The sequence below is a fragment of the Lipophrys pholis genome, assembly GCF_963383615.2.
Source record: "Lipophrys pholis genome assembly, chromosome: 3".
In the NCBI taxonomy this organism is placed as follows: domain Eukaryota; kingdom Metazoa; phylum Chordata; class Actinopteri; order Blenniiformes; family Blenniidae; genus Lipophrys; species Lipophrys pholis.
This window is the reverse complement of record NC_137627.1, coordinates 8,886,055-8,900,244: the sequence shown is the minus strand read 5'-3', so window position 1 is coordinate 8,900,244 and position 14,190 is coordinate 8,886,055. Positions and strand designations below refer to the sequence as shown.

At 41.1% G+C, this 14,190-nt stretch overlaps 1 protein-coding gene across 7 annotated transcripts; it reads left to right on the top strand.

Moving 5' to 3' along the window:
• Positions 1–2,723: 2,723 nt before the first annotated feature.
• LOC308107787 (von Willebrand factor A domain-containing protein 5A-like) lies at positions 2,724–13,037 on the top strand. 7 transcript variants are annotated; one of them, XM_080460280.1, is made up of 24 exons: positions 2,724–2,878; positions 3,256–3,303; positions 3,472–3,674; positions 3,759–3,981; positions 4,149–4,315; positions 4,415–4,529; positions 4,633–4,808; positions 4,888–4,976; positions 5,074–5,218; positions 7,191–7,270; positions 7,354–7,468; positions 7,575–7,733; positions 7,835–7,938; positions 8,549–8,775; positions 8,908–8,946; positions 9,264–9,299; positions 9,621–9,656; positions 9,761–9,787; positions 10,008–10,049; positions 10,805–10,825; positions 11,323–11,376; positions 11,883–12,061; positions 12,532–12,655; positions 12,758–13,037. In XM_080460280.1, the coding sequence occupies exons 2-24, from the start codon at positions 3,258–3,260 to the stop codon at positions 12,835–12,837; spliced, it is 2,487 nt and encodes an 828-aa protein (XP_080316406.1). In that variant the 5' UTR covers positions 2,724–2,878; positions 3,256–3,257; the 3' UTR covers positions 12,838–13,037. The 7 variants fall into 7 exon arrangements, with proteins under 7 accessions (XP_080316406.1, XP_080316408.1, XP_080316407.1 ...); XM_080460283.1 differs by having other exon boundaries at positions 2,738–2,878; positions 8,908–8,923; positions 9,280–9,299; XM_080460282.1 differs by lacking the exon at positions 9,264–9,299.
• Positions 13,038–14,190: the final 1,153 nt, after the last annotated feature.

Here is a 14,190-nt window from a genome sequence, read left to right as displayed (position 1 = left end):
AATGCACCTGTTTTCTCAGAATGGCTGTTTGTGTTTCCGTATGTCGGAGAATTGGAGCAAATTGTTAGATCGTTTCCTTTTTTTTTTCTAAGCCCACCATTGGAGATTTAAATATCCACCATTATGCAAGTTTTCTATTGCTGCTGCTGTGAGCATAACTCTCAAACTTCAACAGACAGGTGGAGGTACAAGGACATGACGGCTGACATGGTGGTTTCAAAAAGAATGTGAAAAACGCAGCTTAGTGCCATTCTTCACATTCTTTGGTTCAAAAATCTGAAATGATTTGATTTGATTTGAAGATTTTATTTCGAACATGTAAAAAAAATGAAACGGCACAAAAAAAACCCACCTAATTACATAAACAATATAAAAAGGTCAACGCCATATGTGCCCGTGTTTTTCCACAAGCACAAAAAGGAGTAGGAAGAAGACGTACTTATTCAATCCTACCCCTGCACATCATTGTGGTTTTCCTAATTTTACAACAATATATCTTCATCACTTTCAATACATTAAATCCTACAGTATACTATACTATCAACAGTTAAGACACACCTCACACTCAAACAGCACTACTGTATAAACAAAAAATCCTCATGTCAATATTCTGAAAACAAGATGGGAGATGATTTACTGAAGATTCAGATTGGCCATGCACTCAGATTTCTTTTTACTTTATACAATGAGAGAAGGCTTTGCAAAAATCATTTATTTTTCTGTAGTAAAAAATGAAACAGGACTCGGTGCATGCGCTCTGTAACAATATACAATTCATGCATACACTCTCCTGTCCTATCTGTTTGACTTTACTGACAGAAAGATCGGGACCACCAAAGATACACAGCAAAATTACTATAACAAAAAAAACGGTTGGTCTTGTAACTTACTTGTAATGATACACATTGATGATTACACATGATTCACAGCAATAAGAGTCACTGACCAAATGTTTTGCTGTTATCAGTTGTGGAGATGTTTCAAATATTGCGTGTCACGTTGCTGAAAACACACAAACATTCTTGACCCAGACGTTCGCCCACACATCGGTTCTGCTCTCAGCTCGTGCCGATGACCTTGTAGGTAACTTCAGCTCTAAAGTTCTAAACATCATTGATACCACTGCTCCATTCGGATTTAAAGCTGTCTGTGTCAGGAGAATAACCCCATAAAGGAATGATACACTGCCCTCATAAACTGAGATCCACTGTGGAATTTTAACACATTTTCAATGATACAGTCAACCACACCGAAGGAACTGAAAATGTGCTTATCTTCATAACCTAACTTCCAATTGTGCAAGAACCATAATGTTGCTCTATATACTTACGTTTTTCAGGTCAAGGAATCCTGTAATTCTACTTCTGGCAAGCTTTTCCTGACCAGTTTTGAGAAATACAACATTTTTACCATAAAAAGTCAATGTTTGCATTCACCCTATCTTTCAGGCAAAAATAATCATGACTAGGCTGTTGACCAATTTTAGCAGCAAATACATGTCAATAAATGAAAACAGTGTATTCAACATCATTTTGTTTTGAACATTTCTTTATCCCTCAAAACATATCTCTATAGAGCGAATCTTGCTTCATTTCTTATCGCATAATACAAGTCATCAATTATTTACGTTTTGCTTTGTTGTGGCACACAGTGTACGTGATGTAATTATCTATGATTTTGCAAGATCAAACAGTTAATACTGAAAATGACTACAGTCTCAATATAAAGTCAATTTTGATGAAACATTCTGGTGCAGAATACAGTGAAATGTCAAAAAAATAAAAAATAAAAAAAATCCTATAAATCCTATGTAGGCGCCTTGCGTCGATTAAAGAAGAACGAAAAAAGAAATTTGAAGGAGTGGCGTTGAATGTAGAGGAAACAAAGATTTATCACAAGTTGTTTTCCTCTGCAGCCTTGTCTACCGATGGTGCTGTAGTGATGGCTGATGCTGAGGGGAAGCAGCCAGTATAGATAGCCAAGTCTCTGGGTTGTTTGACAACTATGGCTTGGTGAAAGCTCGGTTTGACATAAAGGGGTCACTCTCCAGAGACGGATCTCCTCTCAGTAGAACATTTGACTCCTCACTCTGCTACCTGAGAGTCTCGCTTGTGTAGCGTTCTCTTTATGTTTGTTTAAGTCTTGTACATGAACGTCTTTTTGGTTTTCATAATTTATCAGTGAAAATAAGAAAGTTGAGGTGATTCAGAGTTTCAATTGATGGATGCAAATGTTGAAATCACTGAACAATTTTCCACTCCATCATTTCTAAACCACTCGTCAGTTTTAGAATAATTATGTGATCATCTAACTATAATTGATCCTTCGATGTCGGCTCTTCTTATCATGGTGAAGCAGAATTCACCCAGCGTTGGGTTGTCCACCCACTAATAGGGAACGTGAGGTGGGATTAGACCGTCGTGAGAGTCTTACCCTACTGCTGATGTGTTTTTGCAATAGTAATTGCAATGTCAGGAAAATAAAAAGTTAAATAAAAATACCCAGTATGATATAATCCATTCATGACCAAATACAATAGGGTACCTCATACTCTCCAGGCTTTTTGCCTCATATGTGAAAGTATGATAGATATTTAACATTTAGCAACACTTTAAAATTGACAATAAACATAAAAAAACAAACAAAAAAAACATTTCATTTCCTAACATGAAGCTATTGGACAGACAAGACTGGGTTTTCCACTGCAGTAGCTCCGCCCATCCGGTAGTCCTGTGGAAGAAAATCAAGCTTCCCCTGATGGGCGTTAATTTCTGTTTGTAAATAATAAGGAAAACTGTCACTGTATTAAATCTGCGCACAGTTTTGGAGAGCCAGCACCGTAAGTGTCTCTGGAACAGTAACCTAAACATCTTTAGAGGTAAGATCTCTTGATTTTATTCTAGTATTGAATGATGACGTAGTGAAAAGCGTGGCGTCTATTTACAGCTGCTGGATCGGGTGGATGACTGGAACTTCCGTGTGTCCTGATGTTTGTCAGTTACTGTAAAGAGAGTCACAGTTTCTACTGAGACATACCTGCAGTGTTTATTCTGCAAACTAATATAGTTGTGTACAAGCAATGTGCAAATGGAGTTAAGTGACTTAACACCGTTATTAAAGGCATCATTTAGATATTGTGTTTTTTAAATTGTGATTAGACAGTCTGATGTATTTTAAACAAAATTAATAATATATTCCATTATTATTTTCTTCTTGTGAAAACACAAGTGTGATGAAACATCTTCTTATTTTCAGAAATGATGGTGAACTGCTGTGGTTTGCTGACTGCCCAGAAGCAACCAGGTAATGTGTGTGTGTGTGTGTGTGTGTGTGTGTGTGTGTGTGCTTGAAAGTTTTCACTTCAGACATCTTGACTGTTTCACGTCAGACCTATCGTGGGGATGTAAACAGCTGAAATGATGAAAATTGTGTTTGAATGTTTCTGCTTGTGACGGTGTGTTTCTCCATCAGTCCCTCTGAAGAGCATTGATGTGGAGCTGGAGGTGAGGGACTATGTGGCGACACTGGTCTCCACTCTGAAGTACGAGAACAAAGAAGACAAACCCATCGAGGCGGTTTTCGTCTTCCCTCTGCCTGGAGATGCTGCCGTCTGTCATTTCAGTGCCAAGGTGGGCCAGAAGGAGATTGTCGCTGAGGTGAAGGAGAAACAGGAGGTGAGCAGAACAGGAGCAGATGTACTGAGTACAACATCCAGTAGTGGGAGTGAACGTGGCTCACATGTGTCTCCTGTCCTGCAGGCTCGTGAGGAGTATGATGACGCCCTGAGCTCCGGTCAGCAGGCTTTCCTGTTGGAGGAGAGTGATCAGAGTCCAGATATTTTCTCCATGAGTGTGGGCTCTCTGCCTCCAGGAGAGAGCGCCTCCATCAGGCTGGAGTACGTCACTGAGCTGACCGTGCAGGCTGATGATGGGCTGAGGTTTTGCCTGCCTGCTGTGCTCAACCCTCGCTACCAACCTCAGGGTAAAAAGACCAGCTGGAACAGAAAAAACATTCAGCTAAATGTCCTATAATATAATTTATTCACAGTAATGTAGTATGTAGGAGTCCTATCTGAAACTTCTGTCTTCACTAATCTCTACTCAAACAGGACTGGATTCATTTCCAGTTGTTTCTCATGTTGTTTGCAGGTAGTGAAGGACCCTCGGTCCAGGTGACCTCTGTTCCAGCCTCTCTGGTTCCTTACAGTCTGTCCTTCTCTGCTCGAGTGTCCTCTCCTCGTCCCATATCTAAGGTGGAATCCAACTCTTCCCTGGATCCTCTCCAGTACCTGAACGCAGAACAAACCCAGGCCACGGTAGGTCGCGGGCCGATGTGTCCGCTGTGTGTGTTGATCCTCTGCACTCAGAACAAGGTATCATATCATCATTTATCATAATGTATTTGTAACCTGCAGGTGAAGCTGAGTGCAGGACACAAGTTTGACAGAGATGTTGAACTGCTGATATATTACAAAGATGCCCACCAGCCCACTGCGGTGGTGGAAGCAGGACAGGCCTCTGCAGCACCTGGTGAGCGCAAATGTTTTTAGTTTGCGTGGTAATAATGACTGTTATGTCTTCATCCTCCAAGCAACAAATAGATTGTTGGTGTTTTCTCTGTGTTGTGTCTCAGGTACTCTGATGGGTGATCCAGTGGTGATGGTGAGCCTGTTCCCTGAGTTTCCTCCGTCCGTCATGTCTTCAGTAGCTTCCTCTGGAGAGTTTGTGTTCCTGATGGATCGATCAGGAAGTATGGGCGCCCATATGAACAACATAGCCAGAAATCAGACTCGCATAAGCAGTGCACGGGTATTTTTTGTTCTTGCTGTTATTAACTCTTTCGTCGCCCATCTATGCCGTGGCCTTCATATTTTCCTCTTTCTTGAAGGATACGCTGCTGCTGCTGTTGAAGAGCTTACCAATGGGCTGCTATTTCAACATTTACAGTTTTGGATCCCACTTTGAGCACATCTTCCCGTGAATAGATCCTCATTCATATTGTCATTTTTTTTTTTCTTTGGTTTAAAATAGATACATGCATCCTTGACTTTTGCATGTGTCTGTGTGATTGCAGTAAAAGTGTGGAGTACAGTCAGCAGACCATGGAGGAGGCTCTGAAGCAAGTTGGAGTGATGGAGGCAAATTTGGGAGGAACAGAAATTCTGAGGCCTCTCGAGCATATTTATGACCAGCCCTGCATTCCCAGTCAGCCGAGACAAGTAAACACAAACACACACACACACACACACACACACACACACACACACACACACACACACACACACACACACACACACACACACACACACACACACACACACAGGCACATTTTCATGCTTCACTTGCATTGTGTACATGAGACCACATGTCTGAGATGGGTTCTTTCATGGAGAGCTCACTTTCAGTCATTTATTTTGTCCACACGTTGCTTTCTGTCTATGAAGACAAGTCCCCACATTGTGAGCGTTCAGACAGGTTCCCAGTTCCTGTAACAGTAATAGATGTACGCACTCGCCACACACATACCTGGACAGGTTGGGCTGGTTGGACAAAATGTCTTTTAAATATTTTTCCATTGTAACACTTTTCATGCTTGTGTCCACATTTATTGTGCAGCTGACAAGCTTGTTTGGTTCAAAGCTCATACTGACCACACCTCATTTTACTGTTTTTTTTAACAACATTTTACCATACACCTCTTGTATTTCTGAAACAGATACCTCAAGTGATTTTGAAATCTGATGATGTGACATGTGCTGCAGACCTCTTGGCCAGGCCCCCCTTGTAAAAGAGATCTTGAGTTTAATAAATTTCTTCCTGGTTAAATAAAGGCTGAATTAAAAAAAAAAAAAAAAATAGAAAATGATTAACCTCATCAATTTATGCATTATGTTTCTAAACATACATATGAATAACACCTTTAACTTGTGTGTTGTTACAATGGCACCTTCTAAGAAATGGCGGTGAGGCGAGCAGTACAAGAACCTGCATCCATCCATTTTCCATCCCTGCTTTTGCAGTGAAGGGATAAAGACTGTACTCATTCTAACAAGGTGTCCTGCCTCTTTGTCTCTGGTTTCTTCACATTACAGCGCAGACCTCTCAGCCTGACCAGGCTACAGTGGCACCTGTGTAGAAGGGCTGCTCCACAGGCTGAACACCACAGAACTGTACGAGAAGCCACGTGCTCTCTGTGACACTTCAGCAATTCAACAAGTAGTCAAAGTTATAACATCTCCTCAGTTTTGCTTACTTTAGAAATTTCCACAGCAGGCCAGACATCCTTCTCACTTTCAACTTCCTCTCGCTGCTCCCAAACCCAATGAGAGGTGTCGTCTCACAAGCAGGTCCTGGTTCTCAACATTCTCAATCCAATTTGTTTTGAAGATTTGGGCTTCACTTTTTGTCTGAGGTTCAAAAGGGGGCACAGAAGTGTATATTGAACCTCAGACGATGCATTTAATCCCTCCTTCAGGTGATGAAACCCAAGAAAGGCTTAAAAACTCTATTCTTGGCATTTCAAGCTATTAATTAGTGCTGTTTCTTTGGGGGGGATGCTACGAAGCCTGCAGAAGAAAACGGCATAATAAATACATTTCGGGTCCTTCAAAGTGTCTTTCTACGTCGAAGAGGCTCACTCAGTATCTGGTGGATGTGTCTCTGGGGAAGGTGGAGGAGGGCAGGAACATAAATGTTTAAATAAGCTGATTGAGAGGGAGCTTCTTGGGGGGATGAAGACTATAATGTAAGCGTAAGTTTTAGTCAGCCAGTGTGTGGATGGAAATGTTGGTTATTTAACCCTATTGGGTGATTTTGACTGCTGCAATAGTTGAGGTCACACTTGAATGTTTCGGGCTGCTCAGATCATTGGTGGTGTCCGGTCGTACCAGTGACGATGGTCCAGGTTAATAAGGCTGCAGATTGTAGGATGACTTCACATAATGTGTGACAACAATGAATGTGCTATTTTGTAATATTCATTATTTCAAATATCTCCTCTTGAGTGCCTGAGGCTTTGCTCCACATACCGCCAGAGTGAGTTTGTGTGTCACAGTTTGGCACAAACCAGCGCAAAGTGTTCTTACACATAGTCAAACACTGCCTGCTGCTTTTCAGGACCTTTGCTGAGCTCTGTCCAGTGTTGTGTCTAATAAATGGTTGTTGTTTTTTTTTCCAAACTCTCCTTCTCAGCTGTTTGTCTTCACTGATGGAGAGGTGGGGAACACCAAGGCAGTCATTGATCTGGTGAAGAAGAATTCAGGCTCCCACAGGTAAACCCCCAAAAACCGATCCAGGAGTGCAGCTCTAGTAATAAAAGATATTTTGATTTTAGAAGGAAACTGTCGTGTTGCAGGTGCTTCTCCTTTGGGATCGGGGAAGGAGCCAGCTCTGCTCTCATCAACGGATTGGCCAAAGAGGGAGGGGGTTACGCTCAGTTCATCACAGGAACTGACAGGATGCAGCCAAAAGTACAACAATACACACAGATAATCCGTCACACAATCATTGAGATTGTGGTCACAACAAGTAAAACTGAATCGCCTTCTACAAACAGTTTTCATCTGAATATTTCAGGTGATGCAGTCGCTGCGATTTGCTCTGCAGCCGGCCGTGGTGGACATTTCCATCACATGGGATTTGCCAAAGGACGTGTCTGTCACTGTCCTCTCTCCACCAATCACAGCACTTTTCCAGGGTCAGCGTTCGCTGGTTTACGGCCAAATCACTAGACAGGTGTGAGCTCCAATAACTCATGCTGATTTTTTTTTAAAAATTTCATCAAGTTACTTCGACAGTAACATAACACGATCTTCATATCCTAAATGTCGTATCAGAGCTCAGAGGCTGCAAAGGGCTGCGTGACGGTGAAGTACATCCTGGCAGGTCATCTCACTCAGAACCAGCTGCACTTCAGTCTGAAACCAGAAGAAGATACTGGGTAAAGCAGGATTTAGTTTTCACAGCAGCTTCACATTGCACAAAATATATGAGATAAGAATTATAAAGAATAATAGGTATTGAAATACTATGACTATTTAAAGTGGCATTTCCTTGTTACGTCCAGTCATATGTACATTACGACATATACAGCCACCTGTGTATTAGCCTATACATTTCCTCCACTATGGCTGCTTCTGCCATACTTTTTCTTCTGATACAAGTCATTTCAGATAATGCATTAAAAACTCCTTTGACCACTTGTATGTCATTGAACGCACCCAACGTTTGTTGGCCTCAGTCAGGTGTCTGTGGGTCTCATTCAGTTTGTTCCTCTTGTATCTGAGACCCGGTGAGGTGATGCAGAACTCTGTATGACACAAAGTTCCAAGTAAAAGTATAATATCCCTGCTTTGTTCGGCTTATTTTCATGGAAAAATTCCATCTCATCTTCAGGTCAATACTGTATTTGATAGCTTTATTGTTGCGGTCAGGCGCTCTTCTGACTGAAGCAACTAACTTTGATCTGCTGTTTAAAACAGTGAGACAAGTAAGAGTGTGACTGACGAGAGAGACGTTGCTTAGAGACATGATATGAAATGTGTCTCCAGATTAACAGTCCACAGGCTGGGCGCTCGGACTCTGATTCGCTCTTTGGAGATGGAGGGAAGAGAGCCGAGAGGGAACCAAGAGGCAGGAGTGAAGGAGAAGGTGGTGGCTCTCAGCATCCAATCAGGAGTGAGCAGTTGTTTCACTGCTTTCATTGCTGTCAACAAAGGTGATGGCGAGCCGATCCAAGGACCTTTGGTGCGTCGAAACGTTCCATTGCCTGGTTACGGTATGTCCAATTTCCACTTCTCTCTATGAGTTTGGGCGATTTGTGTGTTTGTTTTTTCTTTTCATTTTTTGAGATGTAATCTCTCTCTCTCTCTCTCTCTCTCTCTCTCTCTCTCTCTCTCTATCATGACAGGAATGATAATACAGAATTATCATTCTATGCCAGCTCAGAGTAAGTAAAACATTTATTTGCAGTCAAATGATGGTTAAAGCACGATGTGTTTGATAGGAGTGCTTCATTCTCTCGCTCTCATTTTTGTCCTCCTTATTTTATAGTGATAAGATGTGCTCTACCAAAAATGTGAAAGTACAAAGTTTATTTGCAATCAAACAAACAATGAGGTTCAACAGTAATCCACACTGAATAACAAGACACATTGTTTTGCGGCTTTATTTTTTGAGATGTAATATCTCGCTCTCTCTCTCTCTCTCTCTCTCTCTCTCTCTCTCTCTCTCTCTCTCTCTCTCTCTCTCTCTCTATCATGACAGGAATGATGTCACAGGGCTGTTCTATGCCAGCTCGGAGTAAGTAAAACGTTTATTTGCAGTCAAATGATGGTTAAAGCACGATGTGTTTGATAGGAGTGCTTCATTCTCTTGCTCTCATTTTTGTCCTCCTTATTTTATAGTGATGAGATATGCTCAACCAAAAATGTGAAAGTACAAAGTTTATTTGCAATCAAACAAACAATGAGGTTCAACAGTAATCCACACTGAATAACAAGACACATTGTTTTGCGGCTTTATTTTTTGAGATGTAATATCTCGCTCTCTCTCTCTCTCTCTCTCTCTCTCTCTCTCTCTCTCTCTCTCTCTCTCTCTCTCTCTCGCTCTCTATCATGACAGTATTCATGCCACGGAAGCGTTCTATGCCAGCTCGGAGTAAGTAAAACGTTTATTTGCAGTCAAACGATGGTTAAAGCACGATATGTTTGGTAGGAGTGCTTCATTCTCTTACTCTAATTTTTGTCCTCCTTATTTTATAGTTAGCAGTTTTGCTCTACCAAAAATGTGTAAGTACAAACTTTATTTGCAATCAACCAAACAATGAGGTTCAACAGTAATCCACACTAAATAACAAGACACATTGTTTTCCGACTTTAATTACCTCACTTTGATACAGTTGTAGTCTTACAATATTATTGTGTACAGATTTAGGTTAAAGCACGATGTGTTTGGTAGGAGTGCTTCATTCTCTTGCTCTAATTTAGGCAATATGTCCTTCTTTTATAGTATCTAAGTCAAAGTCTAAAGCAAAGACTCCACCAAAAATGCGTAAGTACAAAGTTAAATTCAATACAACAAACATTGATGGAATCAGATTACAAACACATCAACTCACGTTTCCTGTTTTTTGAATTATTAGAACAATGAAATGTGACAAACGTAACATATAATGCAAAAGGGAATTTTGTTCACTGAAAAAATTCTGGCTCATGACTGAGTTCATGAAGGCATGAGGCATGTAACCCTAAAATAAAATAAAATCTTCAAGATGTGCGGGGCATCACTTCTAATAAGTTGCGATCATGGCTTAGCTGGAAGACTGTGCCATTTTACAATTCCAGGGTTGTTGGCGAACTTGGCTTAAATCTCTAATAATGTGCCCAAGTGTTATTTTTTCTTCACAAGACACTGAACTCGAAGGTGCAGAGGCACTTTGAATGGCAGACATCAGCATTTATTTGTGACTAATCTGTGTGTGTGGATGACAATGAAATGAGAGATGGTTTCATAGTAGAGCTTAACACGCTACCAGTAAACACCATCCTGTCACCAACGCGATCCCGCACTTTACCTAACAAACAGTCAACTTGTGGCCTCGGCTCTGGCCAAGCACCAAAAAAGTACTTGTTCCTCGAAGGCAGAGTTATACAGGGTGTGCTTAAACTGCTTTTTGTGATCAATGAGCTCGATTCAGAAGATCAGAAGTTCTAAAAGGAAGTAGTTTAGTTGATATTTTCTTGGCTTACTTTCATGCTCATTTTCTAATATTATTCTCTGTTCTTTTTTCAAACCTTTCTGTTCAGCGGGAAAGTCACATCAGAAAGGTAATTAAAAAAAAACAAACTCGAATGAACATAAATTTTAACATTTAAATCTTGTCATGTTTCATATTTGACTCTCACTATTTTTGTCAACTGAAGAACGACAGTGAAAATTTTAAAACTGAATTGACAGGTCTTTCAGTTCTTTGTTTTGAAATACTGAACATCAGTGATGACCTCTGCAATAATTTGATCTAAATGTAGTGAAAATAGTTTCCACTGAATTCATTGAGCAACAGTGAGCTGAAAAAAATGATCTGGAATTCCCTCGTTAACTTGAGAGGATGAAGAGTGCAGTAAATGGCAAGGTTCCAAAACAGTTACGTGGACAATTTTAAAGTTGAAAATATTTTGGATTTGATTGCTCTTTGTTTGCTGCCTGCATGATTCAGTATTGTTATTTCCTTGTCGAGTGTCTGCATGATGGCCGTCGTGGTTTTGCACTTCTCATTGTGTGATAATTAAATGACCTTCATCCATATCACTTTGTCCCAATGCAGAGGCTCTGGGAATGAATCTTCCACTGAGGAGCAATGATGAGGTTATGGATGTGGGTAAGGATAAGGGTTGCTCTTTACAAATGAGGAGTAAGTAAAACTGTACTTTTCTTTAGGAGAACTTCACAGAGCAATTACACACAGACCCTCACTTATAAAATAAAAAAATACATGAGGAACCTTTTTTAATGACCTTTGACCTCAGAAGGTTTTAAACAAAAGGCCTGCATGGTGGCCGTCATGTTTGTAACTCAGACCAAGGATATCGCGGCCTTCTTTGGTTCCCTGTGCTGTAAAAATGTAACTCAACCAGAGAGTGTGGATGTGGGTGTGTGTGACATTTCCCATCGTCTGCAGTTTCATCAGGTGGTATGAAGATGGATGAATGAATACACAATGAGGACCTAATGCGTATCTTCCAGAATTTGTTTGTTTTTGCACTTCTCCAACATTTGAAGGCCGTGTCCTGTCACCTTCTTTATTTCTAGTCAATCCTTACAATAGAGAAAATGTTGGTATTTTGATGTAAAAGTTTGGCAAAATGTGGTTGTTTTCCTCTACAGCCATGTTTCCTGACAAAGGTGTAGAGATGGCTGATGCGATTGTGAAGCAGCCACCCTGTGACCCTCTGCTGCAGCTGGTCTCCCTCCAAAATGCTTCAGGTTTCTGGATGCAGGACGCAGCTCTGGCTGCCGCACTGGGAAAGACGAGCAAAGAGGTGGAAAAGTCAAAACCCGCCCCGGTGAGTCATTGTCAGAGGAAGGAAAATTCAGGGGTTCATCCTTCAGCTCCAGCTCAAAGACAGCTCAACCCAGCTGCTACCACAACAAGAGCCAGTGATGGACACTATAGATAGCCAAGCCTCTGGGTTGTTTGAGAACTATGGCTTGGTGAAAGCTCAGTTTGACTTTGAAGGGTCACTCTCCAGAGACGGATCTCCTCTCAGTAGAACATTTGGCTTCTCACTCTGCTGCCTGAGAGTCTCGCTTGTGTCGCCTTCTCTTTATGTTTGTTTATTCTTGTGCATGAACTTCGATATTTGTAGTTCTACATTCAGTAAATGCTGCTCGTGTTGATTTGGTTATGTTTGGTTTATGTCTTTGTGGTGCAGCTGAAACAATACCGTCTTCAGATTCAGTTCCATTTTATAATGAGACACTTTGTTCTGTTTTTAATCCGTCTCTCATGTTTGTCGTTGTTTTGGTGAATTAGGTGAAAAGTGAAGTGTGGGCCACCATTCTGGCTCTAACCTGGCTTCATGAGTTTCACACTGATGCAAAGGACGAGTGGGAGATTCTGGCCAGAAAGGCTGTGTTGTGGCTTCAGGCTCAGAATGGTATGACCACATTAATTCATCTGGATATCTACCCTTGTGCTCTGGTTGAAAAAGTTGATTGTCTGAATCCACGGTTGCTTTTCTTGTGTGCATTTCTTTCAGCTCCAAACGTGACAGAATGTGTGGATGCTGGAAATGCTCTTCTGGGCTGCAGTGTGCAGAAAGATGCTCTGGGACTCTGAGGCCTTCATTACAGTCTTGGCCACTTCTTCATTGACAGAATCAGATCCTGAGTTCTATTTTCATGTGACAACTTTAAGATGTAATTGAAAGTTCTGGTTGCCTCTGTTATTGGTTTTGTAAAATCATTCAAAAACATTTTCTCTGAAGTCTTTCACTGTATTTGTACCTTGAAAGAAATTAAACTTGAATCTTTAAATCAGTTGTGTGTCCACAGCTTCATGTGTGACCTGTAGAAAAAACTGTTTCAGCCCATTTGTATACGAATGGACACGTACAAATTGCATTCATGACCACACTGCCACAAGCTCAGGAGCTGTTTGCATTCGCTGGGATGTTTACTGCTTTTTACTACTTCCAGAAAACTGCCATCCAGAGATGAAAGCTTGATTGAGAATTAAAAAAAACAAAAACAAGGTTCCCTCAGGTAAATGACCAGAAACTAAGAAAAACTCATCCACAGAAAATAGTACCCAGATCAACCAACCACCCCACAATGAACAAAGGTCCTTATGGGGTCTGTCAGAGCAACGACACTCTGCGTACTTCTTTATAACTTTTCCAGATGCCACACCTCACAGATGTATGTGCATGCATCAACTTTCTATACGTTGTGTAACTTAGGCGTGCACCGCACTTCATCATGATTTTTCATCTCTTGTGACACACCAAACGTTTCAGCCATGGCGAATAATAGTTTACTGTCACAACTCACTTGTGGTGTTGTATCCAGGAACATGCACACTGTGCGTCATGTGGGCAGAGTGCGCATTGGATATGTGTGTATATATGTACGTGTATATGCACATTATGAATCCAAAATAGTTATTTATGTACGCATGTATATATACACAGAAAACATTCTGGGGAATTTGGCTTCAGTTGACAAAGTTGAAAAAGGTCATGGTACAGTGATATTATATCATGCAATGGTGATTTCTTCACCTCAAACAGTTTATTGAAACAAAGGCGTGAGGTGGTGAGGATACCACAACAAAAAGTGTCAAATGTCTCAAAAACTTCTCATGTGGCCTTGAGCTTTAATTACAGCTCCACAACGACATCTCACGCCGTTCACAAGTGAGTAGATTTCAAGTGTTCTCAATACTAAGCAGCATCCTGTGCAGAGACAAACCACCAAAGGCCACAGTAGGACAACTTAGTGAGCTACTGTTTCCTGTGGACGACGTGTTTGTGAAATCACAACCTCTCCTGCAGGTTCGTGGAGCGAGGACATGAGCCGACTGGTTTTCCTCTGTTGGTGTGGCTCTTTTGATCCCGCTGTGTGCTGGAGCAAGAAATGCATCGGTAAAAAGTATGGGCAAAAGTACAAAGGCAAAACTTGAATAAAGTAA

Excerpts from the sequence above, each read along its gene's own strand:
- LOC308107787 (XM_080460280.1), top strand. The coding sequence starts at position 3,258 with ATGATGGTGAACTGCTGTGGTTTGCTGACTGCCCAGAAGCAACCAG. Across the intron at positions 5,219-7,190 it reads TTCCCAGTCAGCCGAGACAA|CTGTTTGTCTTCACTGATGG; the intron begins GTAAACACAAAC and ends TCTCCTTCTCAG. Across the intron at positions 11,377-11,882 it reads TGATGAGGTTATGGATGTGG|CCATGTTTCCTGACAAAGGT; the intron begins GTAAGGATAAGG and ends TTTCCTCTACAG.